General features: G+C 48.3%; 1 protein-coding gene across 9 annotated transcripts in view; it reads right to left on the bottom strand.

The window, feature by feature from the left end:
* Nucleotides 1-163: 163 nt before the first annotated feature.
* The window catches only part of Rhobtb1 (Rho related BTB domain containing 1), a 128,606-nt gene continuing 112,641 nt past the window's right edge, over nt 164-16,128 (bottom strand). For all 9 annotated transcript variants that reach the window (XM_015987724.3, XM_015987720.3, XM_076557046.1 and 6 more), the window contains 4 exons: nt 12,311-12,461; nt 6,110-6,198; nt 2,970-3,075; nt 164-2,423 (listed from right to left, as the gene is read on the bottom strand). In XM_015987724.3, coding sequence (XP_015843210.1) covers nt 2,254-2,423; nt 2,970-3,075; nt 6,110-6,198; nt 12,311-12,461 — 516 coding nt within the window. In that variant the 3' untranslated portion in view covers nt 164-2,253. The remainder of the gene's footprint in view (nt 2,424-2,969; nt 3,076-6,109; nt 6,199-12,310; nt 12,462-16,128) is intronic.

Raw genomic sequence — 16,128 nt, forward strand, 5'->3', positions numbered from 1 at the left:
TCCACTGGAAATAACTAAATACAAATGACACTCATTGAAGCTTCGTTAGTTCAACATAAGCTCCAGTGATGAAGCACCTTTGAGGATTGATAACTTTAAAAAAAGCTATTAAAAGACACACGAGGATTTTGCACAATACACAAAATACACAAAACCAGAGGCATTTTTTTTATAGCTAAACAATTTTATTGGCTTTTTGTGAAATAAAAAACATGAAACAAACCACCATGGTTAAAGGCTAATCAGTCAACCAAATGAACCAGCCACTTGGTTCCAGCAGCTGTGAAGAACATGAGTGGGTATTATTGCTTATGCCCCATGTTCATGTATGTGTCTGTTATGTTTTGGCAAGAGTACAATCAGATGGAGCTTTGGTTGTTAAATTCAACTAGCACTACTCACTGAAAACACAACCTCTAAGATCTGAAGGTGGCTATATGCCGTTTCTCCCGAGTCCTGACATATATCCTCCCATTCTACCTACTCTCTCTGTCCACTATTTATTCGCCCTATTAACAAGGTAAAGGGGGGAGGCTTTATCAGCCTCCCTCTTCTGCTGCTCCCTCTCTGCCATGAGAGGGTGGTTGGTGCATTCCTGGGTCTTTCTAAGCTCTTGTATCTGGTATGTGGTCATGCCAGAAACAAATGCTTGCCTGTGCTCTACACAGATTTTCAAATGTATATGGCATTTGGAGTTTGAACTCAACTGTCTCCTTTTCATCTTCAGAAAAAAAAAAAAACCCTAGAAAACAAAAACAAACAAACAAAAAAATCAATAGCCCTTAGCATCAGTAAGGTGACCTCCCAACAGGATGAGCCCCAGTGTCCAGCACACAGCATCCCGAGGCAGCTGTGGCACTATGACTCTCTAATGGTGTGTGTGTGTGTGTGTGTGTGTGTGTGTGTGTGTGTGTGTGTGTGTACACGCATGAGAGTGAATGTGTGTACTGTAACATTTTAATCTGCTGAGGGGGCAATGATGTTGATGCCTCTCGAGAGCTCCCCTGCTCTCCATGTTCTGTACTAACACTGAACTTCCCAAAGGACACGGGGTCAGAACTACCTAACACACAATAGCACCATTTCCTAGGCTCTTGGGATTTGGCTCCTTTCACTGCTGGAGAAAGCAGGCCCCGGCCTCCAGCTCTGTGCTTTTACAGGCTCCGTGGGACCGCTGTAGAAGCAGGTGGTCTGCCTTGGCCTACTTTAGTGGTGACCTGAATTTTCCCTGGGAAGAGTTAAAAAAAAAAAATCTGTGTCTTTACAAAGTGAAGTTGGCCATGGGTGCGAGGGCTGAGGTGCCAGACCTGTAGACAGTGGGACAAGTCTTTTCCCCTTCGCTCATCTCTGTTCAGGTTGCCAAAGGGTTGGCCAGTAGAAGCCCAGCAAAATTACAGGACACTGAGAGCCACCAACCCTGACACAGTCATCCAATAGCAGTACTCGAACTCTGTCGTAGGTACCCAGGTCTGCCAGCCAATCTTGCCCCTGATAGCACTGGAATTTAATAAGCCCTTCTAATGACTATGAGGATTATCCTCTTGAATCTAGACAACTTAAACAGTAGGATATTTGCCCTCACCATAGTTTATATGGCACCGATAACCATATAATTACTAGCACTTAAATAGAAAAATCTTGTAAATAGGTAATTATACCAATGTTGTTCATCAGAACAAAGATTAAGCGCTTCCAGCTTGTACTCTGGGGGGGATTTCAGCCCAACCCTTTGCCTCACAACAAAAAGATAACTCTGTAATTATGAGTAATGCTCTGTCACGTGGGGCCAAGAGACTCATGGGGCAACTTCGCGGTCAATGCGTGGCCTATGAAATTAAAGTAATACACAGTATTGTCATTTCAATGAAATACAAGAGACCATATAAAAATACTTTCCAATCCGGAGTCTGAAACGTGAAAGCTGGATTTGTTTGTCTTTGTATAAAAAGGAATAAAATAATGGACTAAAGTGTATTAAGCTTCCTAACCAAAAAAAAAAAAAAAAAAAAAAAAAAAACCCCAAAAACAGGTGTAGGTTGAAGGAATGCGGTGAGCCAGTCAGCTTCCTTTTATGTCCAGGCTCAAGGATGTCGAGCTTGTGCTTTGATCCTGATGGAGATAAATGCACACGAGTGGAGAAGCCAGTGCCCCAAACCCTAACCGCGCCGATGGCTAAGGAGACTGGTTTCTACGGCAGGTAGAGCTGTCAGCGGTGGAGGTGGCCGAGAGGATGACTGTCCCTCTCTCTCCTCTTCAGGCGACAGCTGGGGACGAGTGCCAGAAACACCACTTTCTCCTCGAATAGTGCTTCTTCAGCGCCAGGTCCTCCTTCTCTCGCTCCCTCTTCACACGCTGGTAGTGGTCTTCCTCCTTCAGGTACCACACGGGGGGCCAGCGGTGCCGCTCAAAGTACTCTTGGTTTTCTGGGTGCGGGACGGGGGGGGGGGGGACGGGGGAGAGGGAAGATATTGTCTGTGATTCCTGCCGCCCCCCTGACTGTTCCTGGATGCTGACTCCTGCCTGTCCCATGCTCCTCATAAACCTCCCCACACCCTGACGTGGCAGAAGCTATGAGCAGGGCTGTCACTATGCAGATGGTGACAAAGTCTGAGAGGTAAAATCCGGGCGAGAAAGAGAGACCCTGGACCTCTTGACTTTCTCCAGAGTTGCAGCTTGGCCCTGGCTGTCCATCCGTTAATGAGGGGAGGCCAATGGCTAACTGCCTCGGCCTGCTCTGCAATAGGCCCCCTTAATTCCAGTCCCTCCTCCATTCTCCAAGGGAGACGTTCTACAAAGAGAGCCCCCCAACCACGATTCTTTGGGTCACGTCACTTGCATATGTGACCTACCACACACTCAAGAGGGACTGACCACACAGTGCCCACCGCGCGCGCCTGGTCCCTCCCAAGGCTTTGGAGAGGGTAAGGGCTGGATTGAGGGGAGCTCGCACGCACGCTCCTGACTCTTACCTGCTGACTTGGATTTGATTTCCTTGCGGAACTTGGAGCAGACACTGTTGTAGTTGGTGCAGATGTGGTGTAAACACCAGGCGGCTAGCTGGTTGGCGTTGTGAAACTGCAGGAAGGAGACCACAGTGGGGTCAGGCTCTGCTGAAGCGAGGCAATGAATAGGCCAGTGGCGTGGCTCAGCAGGGAAAGGGGCTTGCTGCCAAGCCTGATGACCTGAGTTCGAATCTCCAGGACTCCATGGAGGAAGGAGAGGCTTGACCCTGGCAATTCCTCTGACCTTCACAGGCATGCAGTGGTGCCCGCGCGCGCGCGCGCGCGCGCGCGCGCGCGCACACACACACACACACACGCACACACACACACACACACACACATACACACACACACACACTAAATGTTACAAAAATTAAAGCAAGGGGCTAGAGAGATGGCTCAGAGGTTAAGAGCACTGGCTGCTCTCCCAGAGGTCCCGAGTTCAATTCTCAGCAACCACATAGTGGCTCACAACCATCCGTAATGAAATCTGGCACCCTCTTCTTGTGTGCAGACAACACTGTATACATAATAAATAAATAAACCTTTATAAAAAAATTAAAGCAAGTCTACAAAGAAATGAGAACTATTGTGAGGGTGGGAGAGGAAGGGAAGAGAAATAAAAAAGCCTGTGGGACTAATACAAGAAAGCCCTTGCCTTCGACCTCAGGGTTCTGACTTTGACCGTGGCTCTGATGTCAGCCAAGTACAGTGTTCACGTACCTTCCCTCACTGCCGACTGAGATAGATGGTCCCCAAAATAAACACCACATCACAGTGAGAGTTTAAAGTATGCCTGGCTGCCCTGCCCGGCCCGGCCCGGCCCGCCCCTTGGCCCTCTGGTGATAGGTGGCCATGCATGCCCTCTGGAAGGTACCAGACAGAACGATGCCATCGCTGTTTAGGGAGCCTTAGCAATGGAATACTCCGTGTCACATGTCAGAGCTCAGCTTGCTGGGGCCAAAGATCGAAAGGCAAGAAGGCAGCGTACCGGGCCACAGCTGTCTTGTACCTGCCCTCTGGTTACATAAGAGCAGGCGTGTGGGTGAGGTGGGAGGATCCATATGCTCCATCAAGCTTTTCTGAGCAGCTGCCTGGGGAGGTGGCCGCTGAGGTCGAAGTGATCGCCTCATGTCCCCAAACCAAACCAGATGGTCCACTCCCCCCAGGTCTCCTCTGACCTGGAAGGACACCCTTTCCCTTCTTCACTCATCCTGTGTATTTCTTTGGCTAACAGGGAACCTGGGAATGACAGCGTGGTTCCTCTGAGGCTTGGCTCTTCATCCTTTAAAAGCCACTCCAGGGAGGCAAGAACCCACAACCCCAACCATGGAGGTGGTGGGAGGCTGGTCCTTCAAGCTTTTTCTTCATGTTCAGTTTAACTCTGAACATAAATTTGGGGCAGTGGTGTACTGAAGGGGGCAGTTCCCCAGCTCAGGGAACTGGCTGCATGACTTGTTCCCTCCGATTTGAGTTCAGTGACCCAGTCTTGGTGTTCAGACTGGCCACAGTGGGAGAATTTACAGCATGGAAATTAGCAAGGGCAACAGATCAGGGTTTCATTATGTGTGAAACCCTCTTTGAGTTGAAGGCTAACACATGGGCTATGACACAGATATCATGCTAACTTCCTGCCAGGGTCTGTCAGGGTTTAGTAGTAATCATACCACAGCCTGTCACCAGTGTGTATAGGAAGACAGGGAGGAGCCGGGAGGGAAAGCAGAGAAAGGTCGCATCTTTAGTTCCAGTGAATTGTCCAGTAGGGCATTCTGAGTCATTTCAATTTCTTCTATGCAGGATACTTATGGATAGAGTCCAGTTATAAATCATCCCTCAAACTAGGGGAGCAGGTGTCTCCAAAGACCTCCAGTTTCAAATTTTGGACAACTAGTTCTGACGAAGCCTTGCTTGGAGCTTCAACCAGACATCCACCCTCAGCTTTCGGTCTCCATTCAGTGGGTTTTCAGGTTGGGTTTTAGGCTCTGTGCTCCCACTTCCCTGTGGCTGTGGGGCATCTGCTGCTGCCTGGATATACTTGAGGGTCGTGCCTGGGACTTGGGAATCACACAACCAGTACTTGTCAAGTCAGAGGGAATTGGTTGTTCCAGCTCCCAGCCTACCTTCTCCCAATGACCGGAGCCATCACCTATGACCACACTTGGCTGGGTTCAGCAACACCTGCCATCGTCCTGCTACCTCTCCCTTAGGCCACCTTCTCTCCTGTCATTGGGCAATGTCCACTTACATGGCCTGACCTAAGATTGAGTTCGCACTGCCCTTACTGAGAGAGAACAAAGGGAGCCCGACTCCTCAGGCAGAAGGGGAAAAAAGTGAGTTCAGAACTTATTTCTCATCCCCTGCCCCCAGAGTGTAAACTACTGTTGTTAAGTCCAGGCTGGGAATAGGTCATTCTGCCTACATACTCTGTGGTGCAAGACAACTTCCATCTTCAGGGCTTTTTCTTGAACATTCTTTCTCCCTTGATTCTCAGTCTGTAAGGTTGTGAGGTCAAGGATTGGCATCCTCCTGTCTTACGGATGAGGAAGCCAAAACAGAATTTATCTTTGTGCCCAGACCTTTAGTTGATTTACCCTTCTCTGGAAGAGGTGTGTGTGTGCGTGTGTGCGTGTGTGTGTCTGTGTGTATCTACATACATGCATGAATGTTTGTGTAGGGATCGTGGACACCAATAACAACAAACTGATCTTAGAACATTCCAGGGGACCTCCAGTAAACTGTTCATTTACAGGGGGGCTTACACTGCTTTTTGGAATATTCTAGAAACTGTTCTTGGCCAAATACTTGTCCAAGAACTCAAAGAAGGAAGAGAGGCAACATTTCCCCCTAAGCCAGTGAGTGGTCCTCTTACACATGAAATCACTGCCACAGGAGGGTGAGGATGGTATTGGGGAAGGGGTCCTTGTTCTTTCAAAGGCAGCCTGGCAGGTGGAATGCTGACTGAAATGTAAAACTTTCTGATTTTTTTTCCAGCATGAAGGCACACCTCTGTGACATCTGTGTTTGGACAGATGGGACGTTTTTATCAGTATTAAAGTGGGCTCGTGGGATTCATACCAGGGATGGAAGGTAAGGGCCCACAAACCTACCTGTGCCAGCTCCAAGTAGGAGAGCACTTCACCATCGATGCCCACTCCACTGACAGCGGCCTTGGTGAGCTCCTGGACAGCGTGCTGCTCTGTGAAAGAGAGGGCAGGACAGGGTTAAACTGCCCACCCCAAGCCAGACTCCTGGCCTGGAGGAGCTGATCTGGACCACTTGAGAAAAGAGGAGATAGAAGGCACAGTTCTGGGAAGACACTGGAAATGAACCCTGGGCTGATTCTACTGGGTGGCCTATCCGTATCCAACCAAGGCACCCATGTCTCCAGGACCTCTGGTCTATGCTTCTAGAATAGTTAGAATTCTCCAGAGCTTCATGACCCCACCTAGGATAATAACCACAGGCTATATGTGACAATTTAAACCCAGATAATTCATACTTAGCTCATTATTAAGCTAAATAGCCCTGTTAAATGCTCAGTAGCCATACATGCCTACCCCCTTGGAATGTGCAGACGGAGGACACATCCATTGCTGGCAGGTGGTCCTACTGGACAGTGTAGTTCTAGGAAGTCTAGCATGTTTACAGGCTACCCCTAACTCCGGACACAGTCCTGTTTGCGTATGGCTTCAAGGCTTGTTATCTTTTGCCAGCAAAGACTGAACGACAGAGGAGCAAGTCTACTTGGGGAATTGAAAACTGAGGATGGAGCTGAGTTGGCATTGAGCTTGCCTAGCAGGCCTGAAGACTTGGGTTTGAGCCCCAACACTGCATACCTCAGATGTGGTGGTCCACACCTGTAATCCCAACACTTGTGAAGTGGAGGCAGGAGAATCAGAAGTTCAAGGTTGTCCTCAGCTACACCCTGAGTTTGAGGCCAGCCTGGGCTACATGAGACTTCAGTGAACAAAATTAAGTGCGAATATATATATGTATCAGTCTTGACAATTACAGACAGATCAGCCCAAGTTCAATCTCTTGGAATATAAAGGTGGGGAAGGCCATTGGTCCTAAGCAACAAAGCTCCAGTTAGAGACAGCCATGTCTGCTTTAGAGTCTGCGCCCAGCTCCTTCCGTGAGAGTGTAAATTGTGGTCCTGAGGCTGGGGTGACTGTTTCTTGCCTCTGCCTGGGCAGTTTCCAGCCCCAGGTCAACATGGGTGTGTGAAGTTTTCTAACTCTTTACGATGATTGCATCTGTGGGGTGCTGGGGTGACTTCCTACACTGCCGGTTGACCACTTTTAGTTTGTGATTCTCCTTACTTTGATTGTAGGTTTTGTTTTTATTTTTTAATGAATCCAAAGTCCGTGTTCATCCGGCCACAGGCCAGTTCACTGTTTTCCCGATTGTGTGTGCTTACTTCGTGCCTCTGTGCCCCATTCTGGTAATTCTTAGCTATTTCAAACTTTTTAATTGTTATTAAATGATGAAATGTGATTGGTATTGGGCACATGTAAGACAAGCGAGCTTAATAGATAAACATTTTGTGTATCCTGACTGCCCCACTGGCAGGTTTACACTCCCCGCTTAATCTGCCTCTTTTTAAGCCTTTCAATCCCTTGAGATATAACAACCTCAAAAACAAGCTTACCATGGCTTCTACAGGTTCAAGTGAGAGAAAGGAACCACCACAAAGCTCTCATTTTAACCCCAAAGATAGAAATGATAAGGCTTAGTCAGGAAGGTGTGTCCAAAGCCAGGATAGCCCCAAAGCTAGCCCGCCAGTTGTGAATGCAAAGGTAAGCCCCTGAAGGAAATGAAGAGGCTGGTGGTCTGGATAGAAGAGCAACCCAGCAGCAGCAGCCCTCCAGCCACGCCCACTCCAGAGCAAGGCCAACTTCAGCCACGCCCCCCCAGAGCAAGGCCAACTCCAGCCACGCCCACTCCAGAGCAAGGCCAAATCCAGCCACGCCCACTCCAGAGTAAGGCCAACTTCAGCCACGCCCACCCCAGAGCAAGGCCAACTCCAGCCACGCCCACCCCAGAGCAAGGCCAACTCTAGCCACGCCCACTCCAGAGCAAGGCCAACTCCCTTCAGTTCTACAAAGGCAGAGGCTGATTTGTGGGGTTTGAGGAAAGACCCTGTCACCAGAACAGATGAATGGAGGCAACACAGTAAGTGCTAATAAGGAGCTATAATAAGTCACTCAGAAGTTCCAGTTGAGGTCACGGATGAGGGCTCCCTACGTAAGAGACCCTCAGCATGAAAAGAGCAGCCTTGTACTGAAGGCGACACCACCCGGGGGCCTGTGTAGCTAGAGAGAACTCCTCCTGTCTGGCTTCAAAGTATCAAAGGACAACCCAGCCACCTTGTGTGTGTGTGTGTGTGTGTGTGTGTGGGGTGGGGCTGAAGCAGCTGACGGCTAGGCTGAAGTGAATCTCTTTTCTTTGAGGCCTTCCCTGTTCTCCTAAGTTCCCTAAATGGAACAGCAAAGCTGGAGGGTAGGGTGTCTGGCCACAGAATGATATCCTAAGTATTGGAAGCCCACGTTCCTAGCTTCAACTTCTATTGCTGTGATAAAACCACTCTGACCAGAAGCAGCTTAAGGAAGAGAGTGTTTGTTTGGCTTACAATCCCAAATCACGCTCCATCATTTCAGCGAAGTCGAGGAGAACTCACCCAGTCAACACTGCATACCGTGGCAAAGACGACTCTGAATATCGTCTATAAAGTCTCTGGTAAATGGGTGACAGGCTTGCGGGGTAGCTCAGTCAAAACCCCTTGCCAGGCAAGCTTGAGAACGAGAGTTTTGGTCCTTAGAACCCTCGAAAGAGCCAGCCAGGCTTTATGGCAGCTGCCTATAATCTGAGCAGCGGGAGGCAGAGACAGAGCATCCCTGGAGCAAGATGGCCTGCTAGACTACTCAGAGCTGGCGAGACCCAGGTTCAGCAAGAGATCCTGCCTCTAAAATGGAGACTGATCGATGGAGGTACCTGATATCAACTTTGGGCCTCCACATATGTGAGCACACACACATGGATGAGCACCCACATACAGGTGTGGCCACACACATGCACACATGCAAGTGTACTGCATATACATACAAAAAAAAAACACAAAAGAACTGGTGGGGCTTAGGGGATTGACCTCAGTTTTGAGAGAAAGTCTACTGTGGGAAAATCACCACTAAACAGAATCCCCACACTGCCACGTAGCCGCCTATGAAAAGAGGGGTCAGCCAATGAGCCAAATGTCACTGTCATTTGATCAGGAAAAGCTGCATCAGCTGTTGTGACCTTTAATCCCACCACTTGGATCAACCACATCCACCAGGACCCAGGCATGAAGATTGCATTATGTATGGCTAGAAACTGAGCGGATGGGTTAGTTTTATTTTTATTTTTTAAAGCAATCTTTATTTATTTATTTTTGGTTAGAGTTTCTCCATTGTCTAGAGGTAATGCTGTTTCAACAGACTGTAGCTTGCTGTCCATGTAATTTTAATAATTCACTGAGATACCAGGAATTTGGTGCTGCCGTGGCCCGGGGCTGACCCCACACTGTCTGAGGTGTGTCTACCGTGTCCGGGCATGCCCGCCTCCTCCTACCTGGCTCTCTGTGTTCTTGAGCCCACACACTGGTTTGCACAAGCTGATGCTTTCTTTGATACGGCCCTACCTCAGCTGGACAGATTCACAGAACTACTTAGAGCTAAATTTCCCAGAAAAGTCATCTGGGCTCTCTAAGTAACAGCAGATGTGGATGGTTGATCGTGACTGTCAACTCCACGGGCTCTGGGAATCACCATGGAGACACACTCCCGGGTGTGTCTATAAGGGTGGTTTGGGGAAGGTCTGACCACGGTGGGAAGACACCCACCCACCCCCACCCCCACCCCCATCCCCGAGCGTGGTGGTTCCCGGGACGCAGATGCAGTGTGACAGCTGTGACCTCTGCTGCCCAGCTGAGATGAACTGTGCCGTCCTGGGCCACAGCTGACCCTTCCTTCCTTTAGGTTGTGTCGGTATTTGTCACAGTGATGAGAAAGGTGACCAAAGCAGTGATATTTCTTTTTGAAATGTATTTAACACTGGTTTGCAAAGTGTTTCCAGCCTAGGAACAGAGCCTGAAATATGCTTCGGAGAGAGTCTAAACCAGTGTTCCTCAACCTTCCTGATGCTGTGGCCCTTGAATCCAGTTCCTCATGCTGTGCTGATCCCCCAATCATAATGTTGTTTCCGTGGCTACTTCACAACTGGAATTTTGCTACTGTTACGAATCGTAATGCAAAATATATTTGGAGAATGAGGTTTGCCAAAGGGGTCTGGACCCACAGGTGGAGAACCACCAGTCTAAAGGCTTTGCTTAGACTCTGCACACCAAATAGGAGCTGTGTTGGGAAGGTATGTGGATCAGTACCAGCAGGATTTCATAACATCATGCAGGAAGACTGGAGTGAGTTCCCACAGCAGCTTTCTTAGGGCCACTTAAAAAAAATCTTGCATGTTGAAATCAACCCCATGTTATCAGTGTCCAATTTAATCTTTAAATAATAGCACTACTGTGCTGACACTGAACACAGACCAGATGCAACATATTTGGTTCCAAGTTACTTTTTGTCTATTTAAAAAAAAACCGAATTTATCTTCAAAAGACCTTTGCATAACCTGTGTGTGGTTACCTGGGATTGCAACTCACATTTATGAAAAGGGAATTCTCACCGCAACTTCCTGAAGTTAATGTATGAAAAGTAATATACTCATTTGGATCTATTACTTCAGTATATTGGGGAAAAGATTTTTTTCCCTATGTTACTTGTTCGTTCATTTTGTTTTTGTTTTTGTTTGTTTTATGTTTTTTTGAGACAAGGTTTCTCCGTGTAGCCCTGCTGTCCCAGAACTCGCTCTGTAGACCAAGCTAGCTAGCCTTGAATTCAAGTAGATCCACCTGCCTCTGCCTCTTGAGTGCTGGGGCTAAAAGTGTGCTCCATCATCATGCCTGGGTGCAAATTCTTCCTTTAAATTGGGGAAGAAGCAAGAAGAAAAGAGACCCTTATTTCCAGGTAATCTGTGTGTAGGAGGGCAGAGAAATATCGAAAGTCAGTGCCAGAAGGTACAGAAGATATTAAATGGGCTGGCTTCCTCTCTGCTCATTGGCTTAGCTATTCAGTTTTTACTGAAAGCTTAGTGGGCACAGACAAGTCTCCCAGCGCACGAGGAGGGCCAATAAATGACAGCGTGTCTCAACTTTCCCTAGAATCAAGAACCAAGCAAGTATAGCGAGGCTCACCCAGCCTGCTGACCATCACCTCTGGGGAAGGAAGCATGAAGCTTAACATTTTCAAATAAGGGATTTTAAATGCATAGATATTCCACCCAGACCTGATCCAGTTTACACACTGAACAAACGGAGAAGTTACAGAAAAGACTTCTGAAGTTAAGCCAAATCTCCCCCTGCCTCCTAAAATGAACTTGACAATGTCAGAACATTTTTAGAAATAGCTTTAAGAAAAAGAGAAAGCCTTGTGGTGGTGACGGCAGTGCACGCCTTTAATCCCAGCACTTAGGAGGCAGAGGCAGGTGGATCTCTGTGAGTTTGAGGCCAGCCTAGGCTACAGAGTGAGTTCTAGGACAGCCAGAGCTACACAGAGAAACCCTGTCTCAGAGGAAAAAGAAAGAAAAAAGAAAAAAAACTGATCAAAACCAAACACACGATGCTTTCTGTGTGCCAGCCAGTGTTCTAAGGACTTCATATATTTACCCAGTTAATCTTCACTGCTTGGTGGCAGCTCATGTACCCATTTTAAAGAGAGAGAAGGCTGAGATACGGAGCTCAAGTTACACAAAGGACAAGTCACCCTTGGGGGAAGCCAAGGGGCCAGGAGGGGACCCTGGGGAAGCTGGCTTTGGATCCTCTGTTCTCTGCCACTCTTGTAAATGTTCCTTCCTCAAAGGCTACACCTCTGCACAGGATGCGTCATGGAGCAATGCCGAGCCATTGGCTTGATTTCAAAGTTTGTGGTCCACGTAAGATTCAGCATGTACCTCCAAAGCCAGGTGCCCACGATTGTACATTTACACCTTCATTGCCTAGCAGGACCTATCACAGGGGAGTTTACCAGATGGCCCCTTGCCTCAGACTAGGCTGACTGACAGACGGGGCTGTCTTCTCCCACCCGCCCAGGACCTGTTCTCTTCGGAGAGAGACAGACACGAGCGTCTGATCTTTCATTAGCCGTCACGTGTTTCTTGAAGTGTGATTTTTGGACCAGCCTGGCTATCAGGCACGAAATCACCACCAGCCTTACCTACGAGTGCAACCAAGTGTGGCAGGCAAAATCTGTTTGCCAAGGCAATTAACTCCAGGGGGTCCAGGTCCAAGGCGGGCGACAACTGCTTGCTGTAGAGGTATTCCAACACCGCCTGCATCGACATCTTGTTTATACTGGGGAGATGCACCTGCAACAGTGTACAGAAGGGCTCAGTGCTGCTGTGGGAACTGGGGGGCTGCCCACCTGCCGGCCAGGGGGGCTTAGGAACATCCCGGCCGCGAACATCCCGGCCACGTGACCCGAGGCACTGCTCTGAGGCTGCGCTGAGGGGGCCTTCGGTGTTTACTACGGCTGTCAACCTAACAGCTTGATTTGTAGGTGACAAAAGAGTGTTGTTACCTGACAGAGCCTGGTGTGAAGTGTCTCTATTTTTTTTTTTTTTTTAATGGCTATTTGGGCCTATCAATCAGACAAATGGCCCATAAATGTGTTGTGACATTACCGGGCCCTCCCTGCCAAGAACCGGAGGAGACTCCATTGTGGAGAGAGAAATCTTCTGCCAACGGGACTTGGATGGGAAGCTGTGAGCCGGACTGCTACAGACAGGAAAGAGCCCCTCTCCTGGGTGGCCAAACCCGGGAGGATGGCCACACTAGCCGCACAGGGCCACGTTGCATTCTGATGACCCTGAAGCATCTGCCAGCATTGTGTCTGTTCTTCAGTATTTTCTCCCACAATCACACGGACCAGAACCACAGATATAACACTAGGTTTCAGCAGGTCTAGAGTAGCCAAAGGACTCCTGGCCTGGTACACCTAGAGACACAGTTTTGGTTGGGTGTGGGGCATTGACCCTCTGCGGACTGCCCACAGCCTCTGTCCCATGTGTCTGGAGCTATTGTGGTTTTTCGAGACAAGGTTTCTCTGTGTAGTTTTGGTGCCTGTCCTGGATCTCGCTCTGTAGACCAGGCTGCCCCTCGAACTCACAGAGATCCGCCTGGCTCTGCCTCCCGAGTACAGGGATCAAAGCCATGTACCACCATCACCACCACCACCACCACCACCACCACCACCACCACCACCACCACCACCACCACCACCACCGCTGCCGGGCTGTGTTACACTTTCTAAGAGGTCAGGAAATGAACAGAGGCCTTAGTCCTGTATCGTGGAGGGGGCGGGAGGGGGATGGTGGGAAGAGAGCAGGTCCGTGGGGATACACACTGTATTTCAGATCTTCACTAGCTCCAAAAGGTGTTTTGAATGAAAATGGCTCCCACAGGCTTATAAGGAATAGCACTATTAGGGGGTGTGGCCTTATTGGAGTAGGTGTGGCCTTGTAGGTGTGGCCTTATTAGAGTAGGTGTGGCCTTGTAGGTGTGGCCTTATTGGCGTAGGTGTGGCCTTGTAGGTGTGGCCTTATTGGATCAAGTGTGTCACTGGGGGTGGGCTTTGAGGTTTCAGAAGCTCAAGCCAGGTCTAGCGGCTCACTTGCTCTTCCTGCTTCCTGCTGATAAAGATGGAGAACTCTCAGCCACCACTCCAGCACCTGCATGCCACCATACTTCCCGCCATGACAATAATGGACTAAACCTCTGAACTGTAAGCTACCCCCAGTTAAATGTGTGCCTTCATAAGAAGTACCACGGTCATGGTGTTTCATCACAGCAATACAATAAAACTCTAAGATACTCCACAGGGTAGGGGACTGACATGGTACAGAATGGCACCCCTTGTTTTTCCGACTGGAATGTTACTTTAACAGGAGCTCCTATGCCCAGCTTTTCACACACACTGTCTAATATCACTCTTACACCTGTCCTAGGAAGAAGAGACTATTAATTATGCTATTTTGTGGACATGGACGTAGCAGTCAAGGAGGCTAAGTTTCGTGTCCAAGGTTGTAGTCGGCAAGGACTGGGATTTAAACCCAGGGAGTACAATTCTGAAGTTCACACCCTGCAATGCTGTGTAACCTGGAGTCTCCTTATGGCATCCCTTTGGGTTGCAGAATAATGAAGCCTTGGATTGCACAAATAGTTCTGGAATTAAGGTTCGAATTTGAAAGGATGAACCGTTGTAGACTCCTTAACTCTCGCACTTAAAACAGAATACGGTGTATAAAAAATACGTGTATATATACGTGTATGTATACACACACACACACACACGAACGTATATATCTTTATGTAAGTATATATGTATTATGTATGGTTCCATCTCTCTGTATATACATGATTGCATCTGTGCTGTGGGATTAGTCACTACATATATAAACACACATGAAGGGAGGAGGCAGCGAATGTACCTGCCCACACATGCCTGTGTCTCCTTCATTGTCTATGTGGGCTCATGGATGACCTTTCCAGAATAAAGCTATTGCCACTTTGGAAGTTATTCTCCTGGCAGTCACCGGCCACATCAGAGAAGGACTATCCTTCCAGGTAGAGTTGTTCTTCAGCGTGCCACGAGGAAGTCTCAGAAACGAACTCCTAGACATACCAAGCAGTTTATCCCCTGCTCTCAGACACAGGCATCGAACGAAAACCCTGATGATGCCGGTAAATAAGCACCTGGGTTGTTACTACCGCCCGTCATTCCAAGGCCCAGGACAACCCCTGCGGTGACAGGATGTGAGGAGTCAAAACTGATACGATCATCTTAAAATAGCACGGAGCGAAGACTGTCACTTGCTGCTGCTGACACTTGCCCCTCTCCTGTCCCTTTGGTGTCCAGGAGAGACTGTGACAACCCATGCTAGTTCATCTGTGATGTGCCAATGTTATAACGCTGCTCATCCCCTTCACCTGGCTATGTCACACAGTAGTAACATATTTCAATGTACATCTAACCTTGGGCATACTTACGTGTTTGCTTTCATGTACATATATGTTTAAAGGCATATACATTTATACCACACCAATAACTAATTGACAGGAGCCACAGGCTCCTCTGTGTGTATAAACACACGGTGAGATTTCATCTCTAGAATGGTGTTTGGATTCGTGGGAAATTATAGGTATGTGGGAATTTTTAGGTACTTGAATGCTAGGGTGCCAGACTTCCATATTTAAGTTTATAGTAAAAGCATCCGTGTTTTATAAGAGATGTTAAGAGCTATAATCATAGATGTCAGGGTAGAGAGCATGAGCTATGGTGATCTCAGCTATGGGGATCTGCTCTTTCAGAAATGGAGGTGTGCACTGTGTCCTGAGGGGACAGAGTAAGAGTGTGTGGGCTGGCCCAGAGGCATGCCAAGATGTGGCCCGGGGGCACACCAATCAGTACTGTGACCCTCAGTAAGTCACCCACTCTCTCTGACCCTCAGGTTCCTCATCTGTGACTTAGGAAGAATTCAGAATGCACGCTAGGTTTACTTCTTCACCGAGACTGGGTTTCGAAACCTCTCAGGTTACCTTGGCTGGGTATGCTAAGAGTGCCTTCCAGGCTGTTCAGCAAAGACAAAATGGGCATTGGAAATACAGATGTGACCAGGGACATCCTAAGTAGAAAGGAGTTGTTTCTGGAAACAGGAGACGAGAGTCCAGCGTCCTGAGAGCGCTCTGATGTGTGTAATCACCAGAGACCAGGTGCTTCCCTTTCGCTAATATGACGTCAACACCTTTGAAGCGATGACTCATTTGGCCGGTCATCTTAGGGACGGACCCCCTTAGGGGTCATCAACAGAGGAGAAGAAACACAAAACACTTTCATAACATGTATTTCCTCCTCATTGCTGATTGCTTTTTATAAAACAAAACAAAATCCAAATCCTGTTTCTGTGATCTCCGCACTTAGAAGTAACCATCTAACAATGGGGGGATCTACTTACAGCCCTTGAAAATAATAACCCA

This window comes from Peromyscus maniculatus, chromosome 21 (genome assembly GCF_049852395.1).
Source record: "Peromyscus maniculatus bairdii isolate BWxNUB_F1_BW_parent chromosome 21, HU_Pman_BW_mat_3.1, whole genome shotgun sequence".
NCBI lineage: Eukaryota > Metazoa > Chordata > Mammalia > Rodentia > Cricetidae > Peromyscus > Peromyscus maniculatus.